Source organism: Taeniopygia guttata, chromosome 6 (genome assembly GCF_048771995.1).
Source record: "Taeniopygia guttata chromosome 6, bTaeGut7.mat, whole genome shotgun sequence".
NCBI lineage: Eukaryota > Metazoa > Chordata > Aves > Passeriformes > Estrildidae > Taeniopygia > Taeniopygia guttata.
In genome coordinates, this window is record NC_133031.1 from 25,277,506 (window position 1) to 25,290,736 (window position 13,231).

At 47.2% G+C, this 13,231-nt stretch overlaps 1 protein-coding gene across 5 annotated transcripts in view; it reads right to left on the reverse strand.

Moving 5' to 3' along the window:
* Window positions 1-9,705, reverse strand: part of SH3PXD2A (SH3 and PX domains 2A) — a 245,885-nt gene extending 236,180 nt beyond the window's left edge. The window contains exon 1 of one of the 5 annotated variants that reach the window (XM_041717165.2): window positions 9,383-9,705. In XM_041717165.2, the coding sequence (XP_041573099.2) occupies window positions 9,383-9,454 (72 nt within the window). In that variant the 5' untranslated portion in view covers window positions 9,455-9,705. Of the gene's footprint in view, window positions 1-6,929; window positions 6,998-9,382 lie in introns of those variants that run through there. The other 4 variants (XM_041717164.2, XM_012574636.5, XM_030276350.4 and 1 more) reach the window with 4 other exon arrangements.
* Window positions 9,706-13,231: the final 3,526 nt, after the last annotated feature.

Here is a 13,231-nt window from a genome sequence, read left to right on the forward strand (position 1 = left end):
AAATGCAAGCTACAGCTGCCCAGCTCAGAAACAGGTGGAAAGCTGCTTCTTTAAAACAGTCCAGAGTTTTGACACAGGCTGTTACAATCACAAAGACAACAGCAAAAGTTTAAACAGAAAATTTCTTCCTGAACAGTAACAGCCAAAACACTCCTCCATATGCTTCAAGTGAGAATATTCAGAGGTGGCTACTGCTAGATTTCTCTTGAGTAAAACATCCTGGGTTGTCTTTATAAAACACTTTTTGCTGAAAGGTTAGGGGAAAACTTAGCTGAATCTGGGGGGGTGGGAAAAAAAAAAAACTTGTTAAGGACATCCAGGGCTTGTAAAATGCATAAGGTAAAGGATTGCTACCTTCTGGTACATGGAAATCCAGCATGGATTTTCCTCTAGAACCACTCACTTTTTATTATTCTCTAACAATATATTGTTATTAAGTGAAAATAAGCAGCCTTTTGGTTTATAAAAAGCCATATTACCATCAGTGTTGCTTCAGGGTTTCTAGACAGTTTCACCTGATATAGACATATTTATAAAACACACACACAGAGCTTCCTTCCTCTTGCTGGCTCTCCTCTGCCCCATCCCAAAAGCCATCTCCAGAGCCTGTTTTCAGCCCACTGAGGAAAATGCTGAACTGTCTTCCTGTGACACGTCTGGGAGATGGGAGGAGGGACATGCACTTAATCTGCTCTCCATGGCTTTCTTCCAGAAAAATACTTCGCATATCCTTGTTTGTTTGTTTTTAAATTCTAAGTGATTTTAATGCCAGTGAAAGTTGCTGGAGTGAAAGCTCTGGGAAACTGCAGCCTCCCACTTAGGCATTAGCAGGGCTGTGCCAGCTGCCCTGATTCTGCAGAAGTCCAGGAGCTCGCTGCCTCTTCTACCATCCACCACAGGAAAAACCATCCCTCAGCTCAGGCTGCTCAAGATGAGGCAGGTGTCAAAGCATCAAATTTTCAAAAGAAAATATAGGAAAAAGGAAATATATACTGAGCTCAAAGCAGCAAAGCACTTGCAGGGCATGGGAACTAAAAAATACTTAAAACTGATTCTCAAAGTATTTTGCTTGGGGTCAGAGGGGTTTACTGGCAGGCTTGCACCTGCTAGAGAGGGGAAAATCAGGAATAACCTTCTAGGCACCAAAAAATACACACATGAATTATTGTATAAATAATAAATAACCTTAGTCAAAGAGTAGGAAAATCTCACAGGATGCTGAGGGAGCAATTAGAAATCTCATCTTCACAGAGCTAGGAAAGCAGTAATTGAGATGTTCTCTGTTGCATCAAGCCCCGAGGGTCCAAGAATGCCTGGAAAGAAGATTCCACCTGTGCCAGGGAGCTTTTCTGACAGGTAATGTGGAGACATCAGAGAGAGCAGACAGCAGCAGCCCACTGCCAAGGGCTACTCCCAGAAAGACCATACTCCATGCTTCACCTCAACTACTTCCACAGACCCTGAGACTCCAAGACAGGGAGGAAAGCCCATGGGGAAGAGGCTCAGAGTCGACAAGCATGGCTGCCATCCTAGATGTGTGTTTCCTGAGGGGAATGTGGCTCTTAAGTCATCCCATTCTGTACCTGAGCGCTGTCAGGGAAGCTCACCTCGCTCCCATTAACTTGGCCATCCCACAGCCTCTGCTCCAGCAGCCCTGCCCGGGAAGGAACATGGCCCAAACTTGGGGGTTCCAAAACTGATGCCAGAAGTCAGCCCTGAGGTAACATCTGCATCCCTACACTTTATAAAAGGTGAGTAAACCTTGTTGGCTTTGCAGCAGAGCACACCGAGGTCCAGAGAGCCTAAAGGCCACACTGGGTAAAGGCTCTTCTACCACACTGCACAATGTCCTGTGTGTATCACACTGGATGTTTGTTCAAACCTTTCTGGGTGATTTATGAACTTCATGCATTAAAGTTTGCATTTATAGGCATGTCCTGGACAGTGGAGAACCAGGCTTCCAGTATTTCTGGGGCAGCTTGGAAGGCTTCTGTAAAGGAGACAGAATGGCAGTGTGGAACTCCTGCTTAAACACAGCTAATGTTAGTAGAGATTTGGCATGTTTCTCCCTCTGAACAGAGATAGGGGTGTTTTCCTTGTAAACAAGTTTGCATCAAGCCCATAAAACCATGCTACTGACTACTGAGAGCATCAGAGCCCAGTGCATCCCTGCGTTTAGCCAGCGTGGTTTACAGGGAAAACAAAACACACCCCATTGGTCAGAGAAACAGTGCCAGCAACATATCAAAACATTATTGCTGCCAGTCAGGTTTCAAACACCGTAGGTGTGGGACCACACACACATTTATGGACACTTAAGAGTCTGGGAATATTTTATTTTATTCTATCCAGTGAGTCAACTCTAAGAAACCAAAGAAGTTGCATTATGACAATACAGAATTGGAGCTTTGTTGTGAAGCCATGGTACACCCAGAGCAGTGTCTGCTATGACCAAGTAGGAATCCACTGCAGCAAATTAGTGCAAGCTGGGATATTCTGATGGAGACACAAAGTTGGGGATGTGTATTCTGCCCACAAAAAGAGAATGTTCCCATTCCAACGACTTGGTTAGCTATCTACACATTGAGCTCCTCTTCCAAAAACTGGAATAAGAAGGAGCTTTGTCAAAATCAAAAAGCATGAGAGCGCCAATTAAGACCATCACTGCACTCAAGCACTTACAGGTACTACTACAATGAATAGAGTATTTCTTTGCTCTGCCTTCACCCCAGCGTAATCTAAAGGTTATTATCCTTTCTTGTGCCCATTTTTTGCAACAAGGCCTAAATGCTGACCAGACAGTAGCTTGGGCTACCAGTATGCCCAGACAATCACCTGCTCAGCTGGTTGAGGTTGTCTCACTGCTCTCACTGGCCTGTCCCTGGGTGTCCTCACCTGTCCCTATCAGCCCAGTGCAGACACTGTCTTTCAGGTCTGTCTGCACACATTTTAGTGCAAAAGCATACTTGCTTTGGAATAAATACTCTTATGCATTTCCATCCTTGCCCCATTGTATGTATTTATAAATATATATAATGAGAATATCATATAACCAACACCTAATGCATGTGAGCTTGAAGGAGTAAATTGTTATTACTGTAATATTTATCTTGAAGTGGAGCAAAGAGTGAGGGCACTAAAGTGGGAAGGCTCTAACTAACTGAAAGATATTCCACTTAAAAGTCCTCTGAGGTGAAGAAAATCACCTGATTTCCTTTTGATTTACCACCCCACACCCCAAATGTGGTAATGTCCCTGCCCAGAAGAGAATAACAAACAGATCCTGGAGACTGAATTTTTGCTTTTAAAGTAAAGACAAAGGAAAATGCACTATATTAAAAAACTTAGTAATTACAAACCTCTCAGTAAAAGTTTCAATAAAGCCTCTCTAGAGGTGTGAACCAAAGCCCAGGAAAGTTACTAGGAGGGTTTTTTCCATCAACTTGAGTGTATTTGGCATTGACACTACCTGATTAAACAGCAGACAGCACCAATTTCAAACAGTATGCTACTGTGCTGCTCTCTGCCTTCTCCATGCAATATTTGCACAGCACACTCCAGGAGAGGTGTCTGCTCTGGCTACATGAAAGCATTCAGCCTCACAATGTCACACAACACACAGTGCTGCCAGCCCCTCTCATGATCCTGCTCTTCCCCGTGTTTCTGGGGACCAGTTCCCTTTGCGTGAGCAGGCACAGATTAAGAGGATACAGCATGAAAAAGGAAGATAAAAAAAAAAGAAAACCATTTCACATTAGAAGGTCCAGCTGCTTCCTCCCAAATGACTAAATTAGAGAGCTCGTACGTCACCTCCTGCCTCAGGTAGGGTCACATTGAATCCCTCTTCCTGTTTAATCCATATAAAATGGGAAATGGGTTTTGAGGAAGACAATGATTGAATATGAGAGTAGTATTTTTTCAGATTGTGCACTTTTTATCAGGTAATTGCAAGACTGCTTTGAAAGCCAAAGAAAATAACATGCAATGCTACACACACTCCATGGATGGCTTTGGGTCAACCACTTAACTTCTTGCCTCATGTTTCCAGTGAGGGTACCAGCACATATCCTACCTTGCAGGGACAGGAGGAGGCAATGCCTTGGAGCTCGCTCTCTGAGGGCTAGGGGCGTGGGTGAGATGAACACACAAGCTGCTCTGGGATGCAGGAAGTCTGGGCTCCCTTTCCTATTCCAGAAATTGCTTCCTTAGGACGTCTGTGCACCTCTCTCTCCATGCTTTGGTGTCTCAGTTCCTCTCACTTTTAACTCAAAGCAGTGAGACTGGTGTAATTTTGACTACAACCCATCAAGCTGAATTGCACCAGTGGGCTCCAGCACCAACACACTGACCCCAGGCAGGGCCCTTGTGATGCCAGAGGTCATTTGCAGCTGTCAGCAGCCAACAGCATTTGTGCTGTCTCTAGGACATCATCTCCCTGGCAACCAAGTCCTAGTGAAAGTCAACAGTAGCATCTTCACAATTTTTGAAATGGAACTTGGACTTTGAAGCTGTTGTCCCCAGCTCATGGACTTGCTAATAACTTTTCCCTGAACTTTCATTTAGCTGCCCTCCCAGCACACTCAACCACAGAGGAGCCTGTGCAGACAACCTGCTGGGACATTAAGCCTCTGGATTATTTCATCCTGCCTTGACCACGACACATCAGGATAACTACCTTGTCTCTCTATAGTAGATAATCTGTTCCAAAGGCTGGAGACAGCCATTTGCTTTGCAAACTGTTGAATTTAGATACCACTGTCCCTTGGCTCTGCTGGAGGAAAGAACTGGGAGTGCTCCTTGATCTGCTGGGCTCCCTGACTGCATTGAAGCAGCCTCAAGTTGCACAGGACAACTCATTTGAGCCAAGCAGGGGGAATTCAGTTCCTTCTTCCAGAGCAGCAATTCCTTCTCCAAGGTATACTAACACAGGAACAAAGATCCTTGCCACTAAACCATGTTCAGACTCTCCCCATCAGTGCTGGCCACTGTATAAACAGCAGCTTGCAGCAAAGAGAATAAAGCCATGAAAATGCCTGATCGTGTCAGAGTTGCTTGGGTGTCAGCAGTAAAAGCAGGAGCAGCCAAGAGACAAGGAGCAGAGCTTGACCCTAGCAGTACAAGATTTTTCTTCAAAGCATGCTGACATTTTACAACAGGTCATTTGTGACAAGCACACTCAAGTTCTCCTGGGAGCAGTGCTGAAACCCTACACAGCAGAACTCAGTCCCTTAAAAGTCAGCAATGCCACTACCCCGAGGAGGTCAGCAACCATATCCATGCAGCAGGGACACTCCTACAAGAGATCTCGAGGCATTCAGAGGTGGCATTAGGAAACAATTACCCTGGGGAGGAACTGGGACAGTATACAGGCATCTCAGATGACTGATTAAATCAGCAGTGCACCCCAGTCTAACTGGAAGGAGGCAGAACAGCCACTTGTAAGCCAAGAGCATTTGACCTTACTTCTGTGCTAGACAAAGTTGAAAAACACACAAAGCCTAAGTGCAACAGGAGTAGAGCAGTGCTGAAAGAGAAAATCTCTACTGATGCATCCATCCCTGCCCTTGGGATAACACAGGCACACTTAAGAGACCTCAGAAATTAACTCAAGCCTATAAATGTCTGGTGAGATAATGCACATCAGTAAGTGCTCAATCCCCAGCAGAAAAGCAAGTGGTAAGAGAGGGGGTGGGGGATCCTCTTCATCTGGCTCCTAATGAATGTTTGCCATCACCCAGGTCTGCAAAGCAGTGAACAGGTGAAGGTGCAAACCCAATCTCATCTCCCCGGGAGCAAGATCAAGCACATCTGGTAGGCAGAGGCTCCCTGCAGGGCTGCTAAAGGAGATAGACATTTGGGTAAAGGGGAAGATATCTGCCTGAAGATAAGCTCGGAGCAGGGAGAGGGGGAGGTGTCCTCCTTAAACTCCACGATGGATGGCTGTAAGCATCAACAGTGGATCCTTTGAAATACAGAATGCACTTCTGGTTCAAACAATCATTTCATGCTTGGTTCAAACAATCACAATTTCAGACCAAAAGCCAGAGAAGCTACTCCATAAACAGATCAAACCTCAAGTGAGAAAAGAGGGTTTCTGACTATTTAATGCTTAGCAGGGGCCGGAAAAGGGATTTGGATTTTGCTACCAGTTTTTTCTCTTTAGAATGATTAACTGGCACCTTCAACCACTAACAGCACTGTCTTAATCCACCCAGCTTCACTGCAGCACTGCTCAGCCAATGTGTGACCCCCATTGCATCAGGGTCTTTCCAACAAACCCAGACTTGACCTTCCTGATATTGTTCTTGTTAAAAGAAAAGGGAAGGGAGAAAGCAAGGAGAAGTAACATTTTTTAAAGTATTAGAAAGCGCAAATCGATTTTTAAAAGATATCAGTATGGAGAAATAGGAAATTAATTTGGAAAGTCAAAAGCTCTAAGAGCAGCAGTAACTTGTGTTGGGGATACACCATACAAAGGCATGTGGTTATTGATCCAACCTTCTGTTTATCCTTTCCCAGGCTGCCAGCCAGGGCCCCCAGCCAGCCAGGTGGTGTTACCCCTGTGTGTTACAACTGTGCTACCCAGTTGCTGAGAAGGATGCAGAGGGAAGCACTGCAGACTCCTTCCCCAGCAAGGATTTCCCAGAAGAGGGTAGAGAGCTGGCTGGGTTCCTATCAAGTAGCATTGGAGACAAGATTTTAATCTATTCCCACAGGCAGAGCCCTATTCAACTTCCAGTGAGGTATTAAAGTCTCCAGAAATTTCACACACACGGGATCATAGCAGAGGATATGTAAAGCTGTCTTCTTTCTTTAACTTGCTTTAGTCAAAGCCACAAAAGCTGTGCTCATGTCACGAAAGACACCTGCTGCAGGCAATGACTCCTGGCAGCTAAGCCAAGCAATGCAGGGGCTTATGTGCTACTCACATTTAGCCCTCTCCACGTGCTGACAATGCCTAAGATGTGCTTTCATCTCTCCAGGTTCCACTATGGTCCTGAAAGATCACAATTAAAAGGAGAGAGAGTCATGTTAAAACACCTGCAATACTTAGGTCACCATCCACCAGAGAAACACATCATTAATCTGATGCCAAGGCACGTTTGCATGGCCTGAAGGCTTGGAATGAAGACATTTATGGATGCTGGAGATAGAAAAGCTTTTTGATATTTCAAAGCCACATAGAGCAAAGAACATAAAGCTTTGCACTCTCCAAACCATCCACAGGCAATGGAGAGAGTTAAATCCTAAGTGATGCTTATATTAACCTTAGAAGAAAATACTTGTTTGATGTTAAAAAAAGAGCACAGAACCAAAGTAACAGCAACCAATGGGTCAGACCCAGGGAATTAAATTCTTCAAAAGCATGGGTCCACACTCAGTGAGTTACTCCAGCCAAAGAGAGATGACCCCACTGTGCTAAATACTGTACAGCCACAGATGGAAACTAAGTGGGACAAAAGGCAGACACACCATTCATCACTGTTATACTACACATAACATCACCCAAACAAACCATTTCATTTGTGGGGTTTTGGCTGAGAACTGGGCACACAGACGTGTGGAACTATTGTGCAGAAGAGCATATCAGTTAAGGTGAGAAGGGTGATGGGAAAGAAACAAATTTGCCTCTAGAAGAACTGAAGAGACCTTCTTGCAATAGTCTAGGATACTGTTTATTAAAATGCAATGACAACAATCCTCAAGGAAAAATATGTATTTTACAGGTAAGCATAGGAAATATTTTCTTTCAAGTTCTGTAAACACAGGGTTTAAATGCTTGTTTTCTGGTCATTTTCCAGCAAACAAGAAATGAGCAGTGTCAATTTCTCTCAGCAATCCAAGAGACTAGAAGATATTGTTACCAGTTCTTTTGCATATTTTGGTGCTTGGCAGATGTACTTTTCTGATGCTGAATTGCCACCACCTTTCATGTGAGGTAACACCCTGCAGCTGTGTCAGCCACAGAAGCCTTTCCCACCTGGAAGCAGTGAGTGCATGACAGACTGAACGCACAGAGCAGCTGCAGCCTGAGAGGATAGAAGACCTAAAACTTCCAGTTTATGAATTGGTTGCAAGATGCTTAATTCCATGATAGATGAGAGCTTCAGCTTTAGAAGACTGCATCTCCCAGCAACATAGTGCCCTCTAGCCTTAAACGGGGTTATGGTTTAAGCCTCAGAGGAAAACCCTCGGTGATATGTAACACTAATATAAAGGTTTATGTCCAGTCTTTGGCCTTATCTTTTCAACAATCCATTCAGCTGCTGATCAGCTCAGAGAAATCTGGCAGACACACAATGCCAGGAAACACAGTATACTCAGAGCAATTTCACACCAGATGCAATACTCCCTCAGGCTTTTCCTTACCAAAGCTGGAAGATTGACCATCTCTATAGACAAAATCCAGCTTTCTGTGTTTTAAAATACATGTTGTATCTTGAGAAACAGTTAAAGGATTTGGTGCAACTAAAACCCAGAAACAGTGAGAGAGAGAAGCAAAGATACTTCTCCACTAATGTGGAGAGAGAAAAGCTATTTGACTGTATGCTGCAAACTACTTCAGGCAAAGACACCTCCACATGACAGCCTGCAACACAGGAGTCTGGGAAAACTGTTAAAAACTCCTCTAATGCTGTGCTATTGGCAGTAAGGTGTGAAAGGAAGAAGGTGAAAGAGAGATAAAAGAGATCCAAACGCTGAGTCTGCCTTGGTAAGCATGCAGACAGGCTGCCCCCTCAAAAAAAGGTCTGAATGTAACTTAGGGGTGAGAACGAGCAAAGATGCGCTCAGCACCGCCGGCTGCCCGCTCCCGCCGCAGCCGAACCTTGCTCCGCTCCCCACCGAGCCCCCTGGCCAAGACCTGCGGGAGACCTGCGCCATCCTGCCCTGGGACTAGTGAGGAGGAAGGGAAGGAAACTTCAGAATGGCAACCTTCAAACGAGCCAAGAACCAAACGGGGTGAAAGAGGGTGAGGAAGAACAGCCGCACCTCCAGAGCAAGAAGCCGCGGGCAACCCCGCGGGCGCCTCACCTGAAGCCGGCGTCTCGCCCACAGGGAGGCGAGGGACGGCTCCGGTCACGGCTGCGGGCACCGCTCCGGGCACGGCTCCGGTCACGGCTGCGGGCACCGCTCCGGGCACGGATCCGGGCTCCGCTCCGGGCACCGCTCCGGGCACGGCCCTGGGCACAGCTCCGGGCACAGCTCCGGGCACGGCTCTGGGCACAGCTCCGGGCACGGCTCCGGGCACCGCTCCGGGCACGGCTCCGGGCACGGCTCCGGGCACCGCTCCGGGCTCCGCTCCGGGCTCCGCTCCGGGCACCGCTCCCCGCCCGGCCCGTCCCCGCACACGTGCGCACCCCCGGGCCCCGCCGGCACTCACGTAGTGCTTCGAGGGGTTCCTCCGCTTCTCCACGTCCACCACGTTGGCGTCCAGCACGCTGTAGGACAGCATCTTCGCGCACCCCGGCGGGGCTCCGCCGCTCCCTGCCGGCGCCGGCAGCACCCTCCGCCGCGCTGCCCGCCGCGGCGATGCCGGGCGGGCGGCAGGGAGACAGGCAGGGGAGGATGCCCCGGTGCCGGCTCCGCCCCTGCCGCGGCGGCGGCTCCCCGCTCACAGCAGCCCTGCCCAGCCCGGCTCCGCTCCCTGCCCACTGCCCGGGGCTGCGCGGCCACTGCGGCGGCGGGAGGGGCCGGGCCGGGCCGCGGCTCCGCCCCCGGGCGGCAGCGGGGGGCTCTGGCGGGACGGGAGCCGCCGCCCCCAGTGCCGGAGAGGGCGGGCGGCTGCCCCGGGCTCCCCGCTCCCTCACGGAGCGCCGGCAGAGCCCCGCTCCCTGCCGAGACACCGCGGCCCGGCCTGGAGGGGAGCCCGCGGCAGGGCAGCCCGGCCCTCCATCGCTGCCGAAAGGGTCCGAAATGCCCGCCCCGAGCCCGCGGGTGAAGGGCCGAGCCCGCTGGCACCGGGCTCCAGCTGGGAGCTCAGGGCCGGCCACCGCTTGGGAACGTCCCCAGAGCCCCGTCCCTCAGGGACACACAGGCATCACTGCTGGAGGAAGGTTGCACAGACCCTCTATTATGAGGGCTTTTTAGAGCTATAAACCTATTTCAGCTCTTTGTACATATGCACTGGTAAATGGGTAAATCACCTTTCTCAGTCCCGCGCCACGAAGAGCTTGCCCCAGAAATTTCAGGTGGTTTTTTTTTTTCTTCTTTTCAACAGTGCTTCTTTACTTTGCATACGATTATTTTAAAGTTTCGTCAGAAATGGGAACTTCAGTGTGATCTTCCAGCCCTGAGCTTGTTTTATGACATTCATTAGCTATTCACCAAGTTAACTGAAGTTACTAAGATCTCTCCTTCCTCTGAAGTCTCTTGAAGAGCAGCCCGTGCAGATTTTCCAGTAAGATTCCAGAATGCTGCTGACCGCTCAAGACCTGCCAGCCCAGGAGTGCAAAGAGGACCAGCTCCTGGGAAAATAAGCTTCTCGTTTGCAGTCAGAGAAGTCCATCTCACTGTGATTTCCTTTGAAGTGCTCTAGTCACAATTTCTGAAACAGAACTTTTACAATGTTACTAGCCCTGAAACAATAATCGTGAGACAGACACCAGAGTCACAAAGCCTTGGGTATTTGGGCCAGAAGGCTGGCATAAAAATGTGTCTGTTTTCAAAACATAGCCGGTTTCCACAAGGAGCTTAAGGGGAGAAAAAAAAAAAAAAAAAAAAAAAAAAAAAAAAAAAAAGCAGGAGCAGCCCATTAGTGCACAAGATATTGCCAGGTGGGAACCAGATACCTGCTGGCATAGTGACAAGGACAGATGCTCTGAGCCTTCTCCTCTCTCCTCAGCTAATATACACAGTTTACCAAAATAAATGACCTGATATAAAATGCTAAAATCCTAGCATCCCTCCCAAGGAGGTGCATAAGCATACATGAGACGAGGGTGACAGAAGGGAAAGCCCCGTGTACCCACTTCCATTGGCACTTTTGAGGCTTATCTTCTTCAAGGCACCCTCTTCTCTTCTTTGAGGAACTTCCCACCTTTAATCCTCATGCATGACACAACACAGAAGAACAATTATTTATATTAGAAACCTTTGCTGTTTAGACTGGCCAAGAAGTCTCAGAAGTCCCTGGTGTGCAGAGCAAACAAAGAAGATTCTTTCTTCAAAATATAAATATTCAAATAATCCATTGATTAAAAAATTCCTGATTGGCCAGTGTTTCATGTCTTGGATGTCTCTTCCCTGTGAACCATTATCAATACACATCACACATTCCATTCCCTTCTCCTATCACCCTGTCAAAAAAAAAAAAAAAAAAAAAAAAAAAAGATCCCCTCCATTGTTGAAAACACTCAGAGTTTGTTTTAAAACAGCTTTCAAAACATGTCACTGTGAGGGAGAGACAGAATACATCATTCTCCAAACACCCTCCCCCAATCTGACATTCTTACTGATTGGCATCTTTTTACTGATATCCTTCTCATCTGCTCTTCTAAGGAAGGAGCTTCTGTTTTGAACCAAACCTGAGGCCGGTGCCTTGGGTTTGTGGCCCTTTGGTGCCCACCCTGTTCTTTCACACATCTGCTGCACTGTTCCCCTTCCCTCTATTCAACACAATTTGATTCTCCTCTGCTCCACACAACCCATCCCACCTGTGCAGCCTGGCCAACTTTTGCACCTCTGTCCCCCTCCTCCTCTATTATCTGACGGGTTTGTGCTCACAGCCACCTCCTGCTCTCCTTGTTTGCTTGCTGCATCTGTCCATGCATGTAGGAAAAATGTGCATTGCCAGAGGCATGGATAGTTCTTTTAAAACATGTACAACACCCAGTCTAGTGGGAGTCCAATCACCAAGTATTGCAAAGCTGGCAGAAAAATAACCAAAACCTCCTATTATGCTGCAGGCTTGGGAAAATCTGCTCCTGTCTTAGGCAGCAGCTGGGAAATTGAAGCTGATGGCACTTCCCAGCCTTGTGTTGGAGAGCTGGGCTCCAGCTGCTGGGGCTGAATGAAAGAGAGCCTGGGAAGCCAGTGAGGAGCACAGCAGGCTGGGTGCCTGCCCAGCCCCATGTGCAGAATGTACCTGACCAGGGCCATGAACACGAGGCTGAGACACTGTTCATTTGCAGGAAAATAAGTCTGGAGATTTTAGTGCTTAAATTCCTAGTATTTATATTTCGTTTTCTTAAAGCTCCCATTACCGAAGTCCTATCATTGCATGGGAATATTACTGCTATTACAACAATTTTAACACACATATTAGCATAAATATTAACTGCTGAATTAATAACTCATGCTTTTGATAAAATTCATCTGAGGAACACCCTGGGAAATTTAGCTTCTGAAGGTTGAAATAAACCAGCCATTTTTAAAACCTTTTTTCCTACTCTTTTGCTAGGTGGGTATTGGGGTAAAGATTCTTCTTTCACTTTTTTTTTGAAGAAGCAGGTAATCACATTAGCCTCACAGACCTAGTGCAGCTACAGCCCAGCAGCCTGGACTCTGCTCCAATTACAGCAAAAGCTGATGCGTGACAGAATGTGTGTGTGTGATGTTGTCAGAGCTGGAGCATGACTTGAGTTTTCATATTTCAAGAGGACTCTGTCATGCTGGCAGTTTTTTGGTAAATAAGCATTTGAGTTATAAATTGAAAACACTTGTATCGTTAAATCAGTGAGAAAATAAAACAAGGGTCAGACTTTTCTGTGCTCCATTAGGGCCATTTCTAATGCCTCTTATTAATTCATGGCATGTCACTGTAGACAGGTGACTGCCCCTGAATGTTAACCATGCTGGGGTCTAACAGCTCTGTCTGTGCTGGCTGGAGTTGTTGTTAAAGATGATTTTCCTTTCTGTTTTCTGACGGAGCAGCCAGGTGGAACACAGTGTTTTCCTGTCCCACTAACTGAAGAGACTCTAATGGTGCTCAGCACCCTGGGGGGAAGTAAAATGCCATGAGCTCAGCCCCTTGGGGGAAGGGGAACTGTGCAGTGCTGTGCATGACAGATTAGCCACACAACTCATTACTGGCAACTGGAGTTGCATGCATAATCTGCTAGACATGGTACTAGAGATGTGCCCCTTAGGGTTTTACTGGCTCTGATGTGCAACTGCACAACACAGAGCCTTTGTTACACTCCCATCTCAGCTTCTGTACTTACAAAACCTCAGCTTCTTAAAAAGGCTGTTTTCCATGAGTCCTTCCACTTCAGCATTTCAACATACACGG